Here is a 13,785-nt window from a genome sequence, read left to right on the forward strand (position 1 = left end):
TGGGGAGGAGGGAACAGGAAGTTATTGTTTAACAGGTGCAGAGTTTCAGTTTCGCAAGATGAAAAGAATTCTGTGTACAGATGGCAGTGATGGTAACACGATGATGTCAATGCACTTAATGTCACTGAACTGTTACTTAACAATGGTTAAGGTGGTAAATTTTATCTTAAAAAATTCATAAAAATCAGCTCTTGGAGGAAGAAGGAATTTTACTGCTTCACACGTGGGGAGGGCTGGGGGAGAGTCAGGAGCATCTGGTGTGACTGAATCCAGGGCTTCATCCCCATGGAGCAGTGATGATCCAGATGCATCCTCTGAAATTCCAGCGTTCCTCCCCCAGCACAACATATTCCCAAGGACAGACTGTGCTTGACCCAGCTTGTGTCACATGCTTATCCTGCCCAAACCAGTCCTGTGCCAAGGGAGGTGCCAGCTTTCATGCTCCCGGGCAGCCCCAAGCAATGGCCACCATAGTAGCTAAGGAGACTGGATCCCAGCAAGAACCTGGAGCCATGGGGAGAAGATGGAAGGGAAAATCTGTCTTCATGCTCCGGGGAGAGGCACAGGGGAAAGGGAGCAGAGAACTTCCATGGCCTGGAGCCAGAGAAAACTTAGGAGTGTCCAGGAAGTGGCTGTGGCATACTGACACCAGGAGAGGACATCCTGATGCCCAGGAGGACTGGGGCACATGAGACAGCAGAGCCTAGGGACTCTGCCGGGTATTGGCTGCCACTGGGGAGACATCTTCCAGGGAAGAGTGACCAAAGGCTTTCAGAACAGATGGTTTCATATTGAATGTGAAGCTGTTTGCCAGATTCACAGCAAATCCCCAACCATCATCCACTGATCCTGACTGAAGCCTGCTGCACGGGTTAGTGTGAGTGGGGTATTTGGGAAATCCCGGGGAACTAACTGAATCCACCTGAAGGGATGTGAGGTGGGGCAGTGCTGCAAGTGCAGAATGAAGCCATAGTCCATGGAACTAAAGCCACTTAGCCCATGAACTAAGGCAGTGTAACACGAGCTCAGGGCCACAGGGGACAATGACATTGTAAACTTCAATGCCTGCTCCCCACCCCAACTTTCCAGGGAATTTTCAGAAATCTCAAGGAAAACATTGGACTTTCCAGAGGGTTGAGTCATTGTCTCCAGATCTTAAAGGATAGAGACCCCCCGGCTGCCATCTGGGTCACATTTATATAATGTCCCTTTCTTCCTTGATTTTGCCAACTGCCATGTTGCTAACCCCTATGCTTTTCAGAACTGTAACCGCAGCTTCTGGTGAAGGCAGCTGTTTGTAAGGCGGTAGGGAGCAGCGGGTAAGGGCAGGGATTCCAGAGCCAGACGTCTTGGGTTTGGATCCCAGCAGTGCCACTCACTCACTGTGTGACTTTGGACAAGTTGTTTCACCTGAGTGTCAATTGATTCATCTACAATATTCTACTGCTTTGGGGAGAATCAAATATAGTACCATATATATAGTGTGCAGAGCAATTCACATGGTGCTCGCCCACAGCTTTTACCTAAGGTGCTGCGTCAGTGGCCAGCACAGGGAGGAACTCAATCATCAGGGACAGTGACCATGCTAAGGAGGCCTGGGGGCTCCCTGACCCCTGCTCTAACCTACCCAGAGCCCTGTGTGTCTTGGCTCCTGGAGGGGCAGAACCCCTTTCTCAGGCCACCCCAACTACCACCTGCCCCTCATTTCTCTAGAACATAAAAGCAGCAGGTAAGCCCCAGGTGGCCGGTAGCACCTGGGCTTCTTCCGTGGGGGTGGAGACAGTTCAGTGCAATCCTCTCTTCTGGAATAAATGACCCCAAACACACACCTATTACTGCTGGGAGAGGGGAACTGTCCTCTCAAAGGGAAGACAGGATTTTATTTAGTAGACTCTGCAACAGGAAATTAGGTGCTGCTGTGGAGGTGGGAGGGACAGAAACAACCCTGAACTTGGGGCTGCGCTTGAGTGAGGCAGGCAAAGTTTCAGGGGCTCCTCAGCTCTCCTCCATCGGCTTCGTCGTTTTCTCCTCTGTGTTCTGGCTCGAATGCACCTGGAGGACTTGTGCTTTCCCAATGTACTCTGGGGCAAGGGGAGAGACAGCCGGCAGGGGAGGATGAGGAAGGGCTGGGCCAGGCCCCTAAGCAGGAGCTGCCTGGGAGCCCCAGCAGATCCCTTCTCCCGGAAAGGCCTGGGTGGAGGTGTGAGCGCGTGGGGGAGCCCGAGTCAAGCCCGGCTTCTGCTCTCGGCTCTGCTGGGGACCTGGGACGAGCAGGTTCCCGTCTCTGAGCCTCACCACCACCCACCCTCCTTTCAACATCCAGGTAACAGATATCAGTGAAGTGTCTGCTCTATGCCAGACAGTGCCGGGCACTCAGGACCCTCGACAGTCTGATGGGGGAGAATGAGGTACATGGAGGATGTATTTTCTCTTCTCTCCCCTCCAGCCTGCTGCCCCCTCACCCAGCTCTGGTCTAAGGCACCAGGATGACTGTGGCCTCTCCCTGGTGTCCCGCCACCCCTACCTTCTGTGTGCAGTCCATGCTCCACACAGCAGCCGGAGGGGCACACCCGCCCTGCTTGCGACCCTCCCGTGCACCCACGGTCTCTGCGAGAGCCACACACCTGGCCTTTCCCACAGGCCGGCCCCTTCCTCCCACCTCATCGCGTCTCTCACCACTGTCCCCACCTAGAAGGCCTTGGCCACCCCGGGCCCGCTTGCCCTTCCTCCACCACGCCAGGCGAGGGGAGCGCTGCTTGTGGGCTCTTCCTAGACCTGCCCAGGGCTGCCAGGCCTCCTCCCCACCTGTCACACCGCCCTGCCTCGTTTGCGGCACCCATGCCCCTCGGGTGCTTTTATCTGCTGTCTGCTCTCCTCGCTAGGACGTAAGCTCCGTGACCGCAGGAACTTGTCTGAATTCTTCCCCAGTGACCCCTAGAGCCCAGCAAATTGTAAGTGCTCAATAAATATTTGTTGAATGAATGAATGAGGGAGATGAGCAGCTTCCTTGGGCAGGGACCCAACTCCAGGTTGCCTTGAATACCCTGAGACACCCAGGCAAAGTGGCCCCGGTGGGCCCTGAGAACCACCGCCTGCGTGGAGTCCTACCTGGCTTTTCGCTTTTTGCCAGAGGCGGTGTTCTCATCTTCGTTGGGTATTGACTACAACCAAATACAAAGGAGAGGCTGGGGCGGTCATTCTGAAAACCTACCCCCGCGGACGGCAGGGTGGGGAGGGAGGTGAGGATGTGGTGCAGGTGCAGCCAGCCACCTGCCCCAGGGAGAGACAAGAGTCGCCCCTCCTGGAGAACCAGAAAGGGTCTGTCCGTGGCTGGCCCCCAGGTGGCCTTCCTGCATCACCCCAGGCAGGACCCAGACAAAGTGGCTCCACTGCCTGCTGCGGCCACTGGGAACCAAGACCCTCCTGTCCCTGGAGCCGTAAGGGGATGGACGGCCACTGCACCAGCCCTCCCCCAGCCCCTCGCTGGGAAAGGTCATTCAGTTGTTCCTGAGCCTGTTTTCTCATGTGTAAAATGGCATGATTTGTAAGGACTGGAAATATGTAAAATATGCAGCATTGTCAGGCAAACATATGGGCACTCGGTATTGCTGGTTACCTTGCCGACATTTGGGTTCCACTCGCTGGCGAGGCCTTCGGGCCACCCAGGGCACCCAGTACTGGTGTGAAGGTACTAAGGCTGCCTGTGTCTTCCCACAGACCAAGGGCTTCGGGAGGGCTAGATGCGGCTCACCCAGCCCTGCCTGGTTACAGCTGACACCAGCAAACCCCTCGGGCACCCCCACAGCCGGCGGTGGCTGAGGAGCTGGTCTGGCTGCCAGGGCCTTCGAGCAGCATGGGCAGAACTGGGGAGGGGGGCCAGGGGAGGGGCTGGGCCTCTTCCTCTAGGACTGGCCAAGTCAGCCCAGCCTCTGGCCAGCGTTAGGCTCCCTTCTCGGGCCCCACTGGCGCCACCTGGGAGGACAGATGGCTGAAGGCGAGGGAATGGTTCCCGAGGGGCAAGTGAGGGGTGCAGAACCCACCTGTAGGGCAGCTGCTAGTTTTCCTGTGGAGACTCCTGAACTTCTTCGAGCTGGTTCAGGAGTCGTTCTGCAGGAATGGAGGTCAGGGGCTTGGGCAGTAACTGAGCCACTGCTGTCTGCAGGAGTCCCAGGGCAAGGTCTCTCTCTGCAAGCACATCCCAGGGGTAGAGTCCTTAGCCCTTAGCCCCTTCCTGTCCTGGATGGAACAGCCCCTCCAGCTCTTGCCTAACCCTGGTCAAGGGCAGCTTTCTCTCACTATCCCACACTCTGCCCACAGGTTCCTGCAGGCGAGGCCGGTCCCTACTCCTCTCCTGGCCCCTGTGTGCACAGAGCACCCGGCCCTCCCACGTCTTCCTCCCGCCACATAGCGAGCATGTGCCTTGTTCTTGGCCCCACCTGGCCATCCTGCCTGCCACACCCACAGCCCCCTCTGGGCAGTCTACTGGGGATCGAGTTCCTCCTCCTCCTCCTTTACTCTACCGTCCAGGAAGTCCTCTCCAATTAGCTTCCTGGTTCTCATCACTCCTCACCCCCTAGTTGGGTGCATGCTACACCCACGGTGCCAGTGTGCATCTGCATGTGTATTCATGTGCTCATGTGTGCACATGTGCGTTCTCATGTACTTGCACCTGTGTGTGTGTGTTTCCCAGTAGTGTGTGAGGGGCCATGTGCTGAGCAGTCTTGGGACATCTCCCTCCCAGGTGCCTAGACCTGGGGTCAGCGTGACGGAGGGGTCCCCTGCAAGCAGCAGGGCCACAGACATTCTGATGAGGAAAGGGGGAGGAGGAAGCAGTGACACTGTCCGGCTGGGAAGGGTTAGTTCGGGGCTCCAAAACAGAGGAGAGACCCCTGTGGAAGGCTGTGGGTGGGAGCTCAGTGACACCTGAATCCTGCAGAACCAGAGAGCAAGGGCAGGACTTTGGCAGCCTCCATGCAGAGAGGAGGTCATGGGGCTGTGTTCTCACCCCTGGGGGGAGCGTAGAGCAGCCAGAACTGGATGGCACTCAGCAAGTCTGTCTGCAGGATCTGGCAGAGGAGCTCCAGGATCTGTGGGCAGGAAGATGGCATGTTCCAGCCAGGAGCACAAGCAAACATGGGTTCAGAGGACACCAAGGGGCCCCTCCCCGCAGAGTGGGTTCCCAGAGCCACAAGCTTGGCTAAACTTGTCTCTGTGGCAGTCCCTTCCTCCCCTCTGCATCGGACTTTGTCTCACAACAGTCCTGGAGGAATATGCTTAACCTCCCTGCTGGACAAGTGAAGGTTCAAGGCCTTGAGAGAGGAGGACACCCAGCAGGGAGTCTGTGGCAGAATGAAGCCTCAGATAACAGACATGTGGACCCCTTATCCCCAGAGCCTGCTTGGGCTGGCTGGATCCCCGGGCCCCGCCCTGGGAAGGCAAAGTCAGGGCTGGACAGTCAGTTCCTTGGAGACCCACCGAGTCCCACAGGCCCTGGTCCTTGGTGTACGGATTCCGGGAACCCCACAGAAATCCCCACCCTGAAGCTCCCAGAGTCTGGAGACATTAGCAAGGAGGTAGGGGAGTCCCAGGGGGGCGCTTGAGGGTGAGTGCTGGCTGGTCCTGCCAGCTGCTCAGCTCGGGGCTTCTTCCTGCTGAGCGGCGGGTACACTTGGCTCCTAGCTGCATTCTCAGGCTGTGACATCTCTGGTACTTCAGGGCTCATTTTCCCCTGCATTCTCCACTCCAGTAGCATCAGGAAAAGATCCAGCTCTGACTCAGATGGGTAATGGGGGCTCCCTAGGCCAGCAAGTTGATGGCGGCTGCGGCTATGGCTGGCTGGAGTTGGGGCTTGAGGAGGGAGGTAGAGCCCCCGGAGTCCTAGGAAAGTGGGGTCCCCTCAGCACTTGGCCGTCAGTCTTCCCAGGACCTGGAGGGGCCTGTCAGTCCCCAGCAGGTCTGCCTTGTCCTCGGCAGAGTGGAAACTGGGCCAGGCCTCTCCGCAGGACTGTGCCTGCGTGGGGGCCCACCTTGACCCCCAGGTACCCACCCACTGCAGTGACCCTGATCTGCCCCTGGACCCTTCACCGTTCTCCGCATCCAACTTACCTGCCCTGTGCCCCCTCCCCGCAGGACCCGAGAACCTAATTCCAGGCAAGGTGAGGCCGCCCTATGGTGGAGAAAGCACCTTAGTCCTGGTTCTGCTGCTGCTTCTCTAGGGAACCTGGGCCATGATATCACCTGGCAGGGCCTCAGCTTCCCCATCTGGGGCATGGGGGTGCGGGGCTCTGTCTGCTCTATCCACTGTGCTGCACTGTTGCGAGGCTCCAAAGGGACTACGTGTCTGAAAGTGCTGGTCACGAGGGAGGTGGTGGGATGCTGGCTCTACGTATGACCTTTAGTGTGCATTTTAACAGGGACCTCCAATGCCTTAACCCATTGGAGCAAGGCATAGACTCCTCTCAGGCCTCGATGGGGAAACTTGAACGTGGAAGAGGTGGGCTCTGTGCTCACGGAAGCACAGGAGGCCCCTCTCAGAGTGTGGAGACCAGGCTGGGCCTCGCCTTGGGGGCCGTGGGGTGCAGCCTGCTGGGGTGTGGTTGGAGAGCACACGGGGCAGACCCTCCTTCTCCACGCTTCTCAACCCACCATTGCAGCTCCCTTCCTTCCCTCATCAAAAGCCACAGCTGGAGCAGACCTTCCATGGCACTGTGTTCATGCTCCCAGTTTGGGTCGACCATGGAACCAAGGCCCAGAGAGAGGCTCACCCAGAAACCTAGAGGCAGCAGCGTGTTCGAGCCCAGGCTGCCAACTCCCAAGACTGGGATTTCCCGTCTTACAGTGTTTGGTGCCAGTGGCCCGGGAGAGGCCATCCCCTCAAGCAGCCTGTGAACGTCCAGGCTGGAAGAGCCGGGAGCCTGGGAGCAGAAATTGCCACAGTCTCTGCTCACAGGCTGGGGCCTCACCAGCAGCTCCTGATCCTGCAGGATGGCCCGGACTCCTCCGTCTCTGCTGGAAGGCTGGCCCCGCTGGCCCTGGCGGGAGCTGCGGCGACCAACAGCTCGGGTGGAAGAGGGGATGAGCCTACCAGTCTCGGCTGAGTACTTGGCCCCCTGCTCCCTCGGAGGCTCCTCCTGCTGCGACAAAAGTGACCGGAGTCCCCAGGCAGCCAGTGATGGGGGAGAGAGAAGGTAGAGAGGAAGAGACAAAGAGTCTGGGTCACACCTCCAGGGCACCCCCCAAATCCCAGCATCACAGCATTGCCAGGGACCCAGGATCTCAGCCAGGCCACCCCCAATTTTGTCCTGGACCTCTCCTTGGGCACCCCGGTGCTTCCACCGTCAGCTGTTCTGTTTAAACTAGCAAAAGCTCTTCCTCCCGGAACCCAGCAATGAAGGGCTGAGTGCTGGGTACCCCCTGGCAATCACCGTCCTTCTTCCCAGGCAGGTCCTCCGTGCTGCCCCTGCCCCAGCTGGGCAGTGGGCAGTGGGCATCGCTACCTTGATTCCTAGCTCAACCGCCCCCAGACGCACCCCTGCAGCTTGGCATCCTTTCGCTGCCCTAGGAAGCCAGGCCTCTGGGCACAAGATCTGGGGCCTCTTGCCCTTGTAATTCCAGCAAAGACTGGCAGTATTCTTTTCCCCATTTTAAAGATGAGAGAAAACTGAGGCCCAAAGAGCTTGGGTGAGTTGCCCCGAGTGCTACAAGTGAGTGAGCTGTGAGCAGGAGTGTGGAGCCAGGTCTCTGCCTCTCCACTCGGTGGGGGCCAAGACACGTGGCAGGACCAGACTCAGCTGCAAAGAAAGGGCCAGGCTGTCCTCAGACCAATTCCAGCCACCTTCGAGCTGCCTCCCAGTTGTCTCAGCTGCTTTGTCACCAAACAGCACCCATGGGGTCACCCCATCCTGTTTGAAAATCTTCACTGATTCTCCACTCAAATTTGGAAATTCACAGCAGGCTCCTCCTCCCCACACGCAGTCAGCCTCTTCCCCTTCCCCACTCTGCCGTGTGCACCTGGTCTCTAGAGGTGGCCTGCTCTCGCCAGCTGCTGAGCTGCTGAGCCAGTGCCATGGCCTGGAATGCACCCCCAGTCCACGCCTGAGTAGCCCACTTAGATATCGGAGGCCTCCGAATGACATGTCCCCTGTGAACCCTGCCTGGACGTCTCCACCCAGTTGTGCTCTCCCCTCACTGTGGCCCTCCTCCCTGGGGTCTGTAGTCGCTGGCCCCTTCCCCGCCACTGTTAGGTTGAACCCACCTGGGAGGGATCTCGGTACAGGGGGGTGGATCCATCTATTCTCTTCCCAGACCAGCTCCTGTGTTCTGCACCCACCTCTTTGTTCTTCTGCTGCTCGTTCTCCTTGGTGAAGAAGGCTACCCGGGAAGCCAGCTCCTTCAGCTCGCTCTTCCAGGTCTCTGGGAGGAGGGGACAAGATCCTGCCCACTGACATCTGGGGCCCTCCCCCCTCCCTGTGGCACTGGGAGTGGGTGGGAGAGTCAGTGCCCCTTCCTGCCCCATCCTAAGGGAAAGGGGTGGTGCCCTTGAGGAAGAAGGGTCAGAAGTCACACCATAGGTGAGGACTGCCTCCTTTCTAGGGGGACAAATGCCGATGTCACAGCCTGTGGCATTACCAGGAGATGCTGGAGAACATTTGGCTTCCCGTGCCAAGATGCATGTGGTTTAATTTAGCTTTGCCTCTTTGGGTCCCTGAAGCCAGGCCTGAGGTTCAGAGGACACGGCTGGGCCCGTTATTAAGATGTTGAACTGCTCCCGGGAGAGGCTGGCAAGAGTGCTGCACCTCTCTGCCCTGCACTGGAATATCACTGGCCCCTTCCGCAGGGTGCCCCCTGCCCCCAGCAACCTGACTCTCCCGCACCCCAGTAACAGAAGGGGTAAGACTTTGCAGAGCAGAGGCCCCTGGGACACTTCCCCAGCTCCGCTGCTGAGAGTTTTGATCGGCCAGTGCCTTAGACACACGCTGCTAAGTATCTCAAATAGCACTCCACCTATCGCTGCAAGTCACGCGACAGCAGCCACAGAATCTGCTTGTCCTCTGCTTGTTCTTACTCCTCAAGCCCCTCAAATCCAAGCAGGGTGCGTTTCTGAGGGCCAGGATCTGGGGGTGGGGGTAATACAGAGATGACGCTGCCCGAGGAAAGAGGGAGAAAGTGAGGCTCCTCCCACGGTCTCCACCCACCCAAAAGCAACAGCCCTTTGCTTCTCAGGCACCCGCTCAAGGGGGCAGCCGTGGGGAGAGGTGTGAGCCCCAGGGCAGAGAGGGCGTGGCCCTAGTACCCACCAGAAGAAAGCTGGGGGTTCCGGTTGGACTGTGGGTCTCCGAGGGGGACAGAGATGGTGGGCATGCCCATCAGACAGCTGGATAAGAGTGTGGACTGAGGCAAGGGACTCAGAGAGAACTCGTCCCTGACGACACAGACAGGCTTCCCGGTGAAATCTGTGAAGGGTTGGAAGATGGGGGAAGAGAGGCCTGGCTGGCCAAGAGTGCCAAGAGGCCAGAAAGAGGCCGGTGGGCAGGGAGAGCTCCGGCTCCACTTCTGACAACCAAGAGCACAAAGATTGTCAGAGCTGCGAAGGCCCCTGTGCCCGCCTAGATCAGTAACCATCTTACTTACAGAGGTGCTTAGAATGGACAGGGGAAGGGACCTGCTCAGCGTCACACAGCGAGTTGGGCAGAGACGGGACAAGAACCCAGGCTTCCTGGGACCCTGGTCCTAAGCACCTTTTGATTTCCTATGACCGGGCAACGAATTGCAGGTGTGAGCACACAGGGCTACGCAGCTTAAAGATGAGGAATTTAAGTCACTGTCAGTGATGGGAGAGGCCTGGGCCCAAGTCACAGGGACAGAGATGGAACCAGACCGTCTGGAGAAAACATCGGCTCTGTCGGCTTGTGCTAGGCTGTGTGCGGGGCAGCCGGGTAGGGGGAGGGCAGTTGACATGTGAGGACCCTCTGGCCTGACCCTGGGAGATGGCTACATCATTGTTGACAGTTAGGCCTTGAGGACCAGCCCTGTTAGGACACGGTTGCTCTATCCTCCCTGAAACACTGGTGCCAGGACCCCTCACTCCCTGGGTTTCTCCTCGCTCACTGCCTCTCATCTCCTCTGCAATTTCTTCTCTTCTTCTCAACCCCTTAACCGTGGGGGTCCCAGGGCCCAGACCCCAGATTTTCTCCTGTATCCTCAGGGATTCCCGAATGATCCCACCCAGACAGGCCACTTAAGACAGCAGCTATTGGCTGGGCGCGGTGGCTCACGCCTGTAATCCTAGCCCTCTGGGAGGCCGAGGCGGGTGGATCGCTCGAGGTCAGGAGTTCAAGACCAGCCTGAGTGAGACCCCGTCTCTACTAAAAATAGAAATAAAAAAAAATTGTCTGGACAATTAGAGATATATATAGAAAAGATTAGCCGGGCACGGTGGCGCATGCCTGTAGTCCCAGCTACTCGGGAGGCTGAGGCAGGAGGATCGCTTAAGCCCAGGAGTTTGAAGTTGCTGTGAGCTAGGCTGATGCCACGGCACTCACTCTAGCCCAGGCAACAAAGTGAGACTCTGTCTTAAAAAAAAAAGATAGCAGCTGTCCTCGAATGGCTGTCACGTTGGTATTTCTGCCCTGAACCCCAGAGCCAACCTCCACCTGGCAGTCTAAAAGGCATCTCACACTTCACCCCACCCACGCTCAAGACCAAAGCCCTGACCCTTCCCTCCCCCTGCGCTGGGCCCTCTGTGGGCTTCTTTGTCGTCACCATCGCACTCTGGTTTTCCAGCAGCAAGAGCCCTGGTGTCAGCCTTGGCTCCTCTTCCTCTCACATTCCTCCTTAATCATGTCCTGTTGGCTTTACCTTCTACACATGTCTAGAACAGGGACAATGAGTCTTCTGCTGCTGTTCCCCTGGTCCAAGCCGTGCCCAAGACAGAGGCAGGGTGACCTAGTTAAAACATCTCACTTCTGCCACTTCTCTGCTCTCCACCTTCCAATGGCTCCATTCAACTCAGCGAGGAGGCCCAATGGTGACGACAGTGGCCCGTACAGCCTGCCTGATCTGGGCCCGCTGCCTCCCTGACATCTTCTGTTTTCGCCCCCTCCTACTCTGCTCCAGCCTGGCTGGCTCTGGTGTCCTTGCTGTTCCTCCAGCAGAGCCAGGGCACTCTTGCCCCTGGGCCTTTGCATCTGCTGATCCGTCGGCCTGAGACGGACTTCCCCCTGCTATACACAGTTCCCACACTCTCTTCCTGTAGTTCTTTGCCCAGATGTCATGTTATTGGCCAGGTCTTCCACGACCACCTTTTAAACACAGCAGTCTCCCCTCTGCAGCCTGGGCACGTGGCACCTTGTCCACCCCCATCCCTCCCTACTAGAGGTCAGCTCCAGGAGGACGGCCACTGAGTCTGTCTTGTTCAGTGTCATATCCCCAGGGCCTAAAGAATGCCTGACTCATAGTTCACACTCACTAAATATTTGATGCATGGATGGTTGAGTGGGTGGAATGGCCTCAGTTAGAGGACAGAGCACAGGTCCGGGCAGAACGTTCATCCCCTTCTCTGGTTTGTAAACTGGGAGAACCCAGTGGTAAGGGGATCCTGTAGGGCTGTAGTCCCCAACCCACCAGTCTGTGGCCAGTTAGGGACCCCCAACCCACCAGTCTGTGTCACAGAGCTCTGCCAACCCGACTCCCACGCCACATCCATGGAAAAACTGTCTTCCATGAAACTTAGGAAAGAGGGAGGGGGCGCAGGAGGTGGTTCGTCAGCGAGAGCAAAGCTCCCCCCTCCACACATACCCCCACCACCCGCCCAGTCCATGGAAAAATTGACTTCCATGAAACCAGGTCCCGGTGCCAAAAAGGTTGGGGACCACTGCTGTAGGGGACCCACCGTTGGCCCTTGGTCCTGTGCTTCTCTCCCACCCCAAAGCTGAGTCCTGGCATGGGCACTCGGCAGCTCTGGGACCCTGGCCAGGCCCCCATGTTCTCTGGGCCCCAGCCTGGAAACGGACTGAAGCCAATACGTCCTCCCCAGTTCTCAAGACCCGTCAGTGATACCCCCTCTGCCGCTGCCCAGCCAGGCCCTGGCTGACCGGCCCCTACCTGGGCTGTGGGTCACACGCTGGGGGTGGGGGTGGTGCCTAGAGAAGAAGGAGTGGTGGCTGAGGCGGTCAAAGCGGTAGGCGCCAGGGGTCTGGGCCTTGGGGGTCCTCAGCGCCTTTCGGATCAGCTCGAAATCCACGATGCCTGGGATCACCAGCTCCTTCTGTGGCCCGTCCTCCCTGTGGCTCTGTGGCCTCTGCTCTGACTTCTTCTCAGGTTTCGGCTCTGCCTTTGGACTGAAGGAGAGGGTTTAAGGAGACACTAAGGCAGCCTCCCCTGGCAGTGGTGCCCACCTGAGTCACAGCTCAGTGCTTATGACAGAGTCCATTCCTGAGGCACCCTGAAATCTGGCTTCCTGGATTTCACCACCACCCTCTTGACCCCCAAAGCTGGGCCTCCCCAGGATCCTCTCACAGCTGGTGCAATCCAGTCCCCCGTCTTCCTAAGATGCCTTAGCTGGGAGCTGGGATTCACTTGCAGGAACTCAGATGGACTGTCCCAGGACCCCAGTTTTCTCCCAGAGACCATATCTAAAACAACAAAGAGAAGCCACAGACCTACCTCCTCATCCAAACACCTGGAATGGAGCAAAGGCACCTTATATACACCTCCTAGGGCCAGCGGGCTGACCCCAGCAGGGGCCTCTCCCCAAGCCAAACTGTTGACAGCCCAGGAGAAGACAGCTATAGGCTGTCACCCTCCCCCCATGCCCTCAGGTGCAGTCTTGGCCCAGACTCCTTGTCCAGGGGCCAAAGCTGGAGCATCGGCCAGACCAGGCCAGCGCCCCCTTTCCCATGGAGTCCCTCCCGGGAGATGCAGAGCTAATGGGGCAGCTAATGGAGCAGCTGGCAGGGCTGTGATGCTGAAGGGAAGCTACAGTCTCCCCGCTCTGCTCCGCTGGAGGCAAGGTTCTCAGGTTTTCCGTCCTTACCCTGCACCCTCCCCCTCCTGAGGAGTGTGCCTCTGCCTAGAAGAGGTTGAGGCCACTCCCCACCTGCTGGGACCTGCTGGGACCACCTGCCTGGTCACTGTCTGTACTCCCTTCTCCCAGTGGCCCTGGCTGAAGGGAGTCCTTCTGGAGGAGTACCGATGGACTCTGGAAATGCTAAGCAAGGCGTGCTGCCCCGGGACCCTGGTTGGACTTCGCTCACCCAGCCCCTGAGTCTGTTCCATTCTTGGTTCACCTGTAAGAGATCTGGGACTTAAAGGAATAAAGTAAACCTTCTCCAAAGGTTGCAGCTAGCTGGCCTCCTCTACCCCCTACCAACAGAGGAAGTCACCTCCTGAAAACCCCCGGAATTCCTGTGCTCGGTGCTCCTGGCCCCTGCTTGCGTCTGCTCCCTACCTAGGGAGGGGCCTCACCTGTAACCTGGGCTAACTTGGGCCTGAGGACCCACCGGAGGCCTGGCTGACTGGCAGTGGAGGACACGAAGAACTGCCTCTCTTGAACCACCAGTCTGTTGATTTCCCCCAAAGCCACCTCTGTCTTCCACCCTGCCCCTCACCCCGTTGGTCAGCAGGGTGGGCATTTGGCGCCTTACCTTGTCAGTGGGTGGTCAGCCAATTGCACGTCCATAGCCATTGTACGGTTTCTAACAGAATAAAGACCAACACTGACTACTAGTGTTGAAGATGCATAACAGGAACTCCCACAGAACGGCGGTGGGAGTATAAACAGGAACA

General features: G+C 57.9%; 1 protein-coding gene and 1 long non-coding RNA gene across 2 annotated transcripts; one reads left to right on the top strand and one right to left on the bottom strand.

Moving 5' to 3' along the window:
- Positions 1-436: 436 nt before the first annotated feature.
- On the top strand, positions 437-2,955 carry LOC123650020. The gene is made up of 3 exons (XR_006739222.1): positions 437-871; positions 2,324-2,408; positions 2,883-2,955. It is a non-coding gene; the product is annotated as an uncharacterized LOC123650020 (long non-coding RNA).
- TBATA (thymus, brain and testes associated) lies at positions 1,833-12,750 on the bottom strand. The gene is made up of 9 exons (XM_045568384.1): positions 12,664-12,750; positions 12,103-12,338; positions 9,297-9,452; positions 8,255-8,412; positions 6,963-7,133; positions 5,006-5,087; positions 4,041-4,185; positions 3,109-3,161; positions 1,833-2,081 (listed from the first exon to the last, which is right to left on the bottom strand). Exons 1-7 carry the CDS (start codon positions 12,669-12,671, stop codon positions 4,055-4,057), a joined length of 942 nt encoding a protein of 313 aa, XP_045424340.1. The 5' UTR covers positions 12,672-12,750; the 3' UTR covers positions 1,833-2,081; positions 3,109-3,161; positions 4,041-4,054.
- Positions 12,751-13,785: the final 1,035 nt, after the last annotated feature.

This window comes from Lemur catta, chromosome 14, assembly GCF_020740605.2.
Source record: "Lemur catta isolate mLemCat1 chromosome 14, mLemCat1.pri, whole genome shotgun sequence".
In the NCBI taxonomy this organism is placed as follows: Eukaryota; Metazoa; Chordata; class Mammalia; order Primates; family Lemuridae; genus Lemur; species Lemur catta.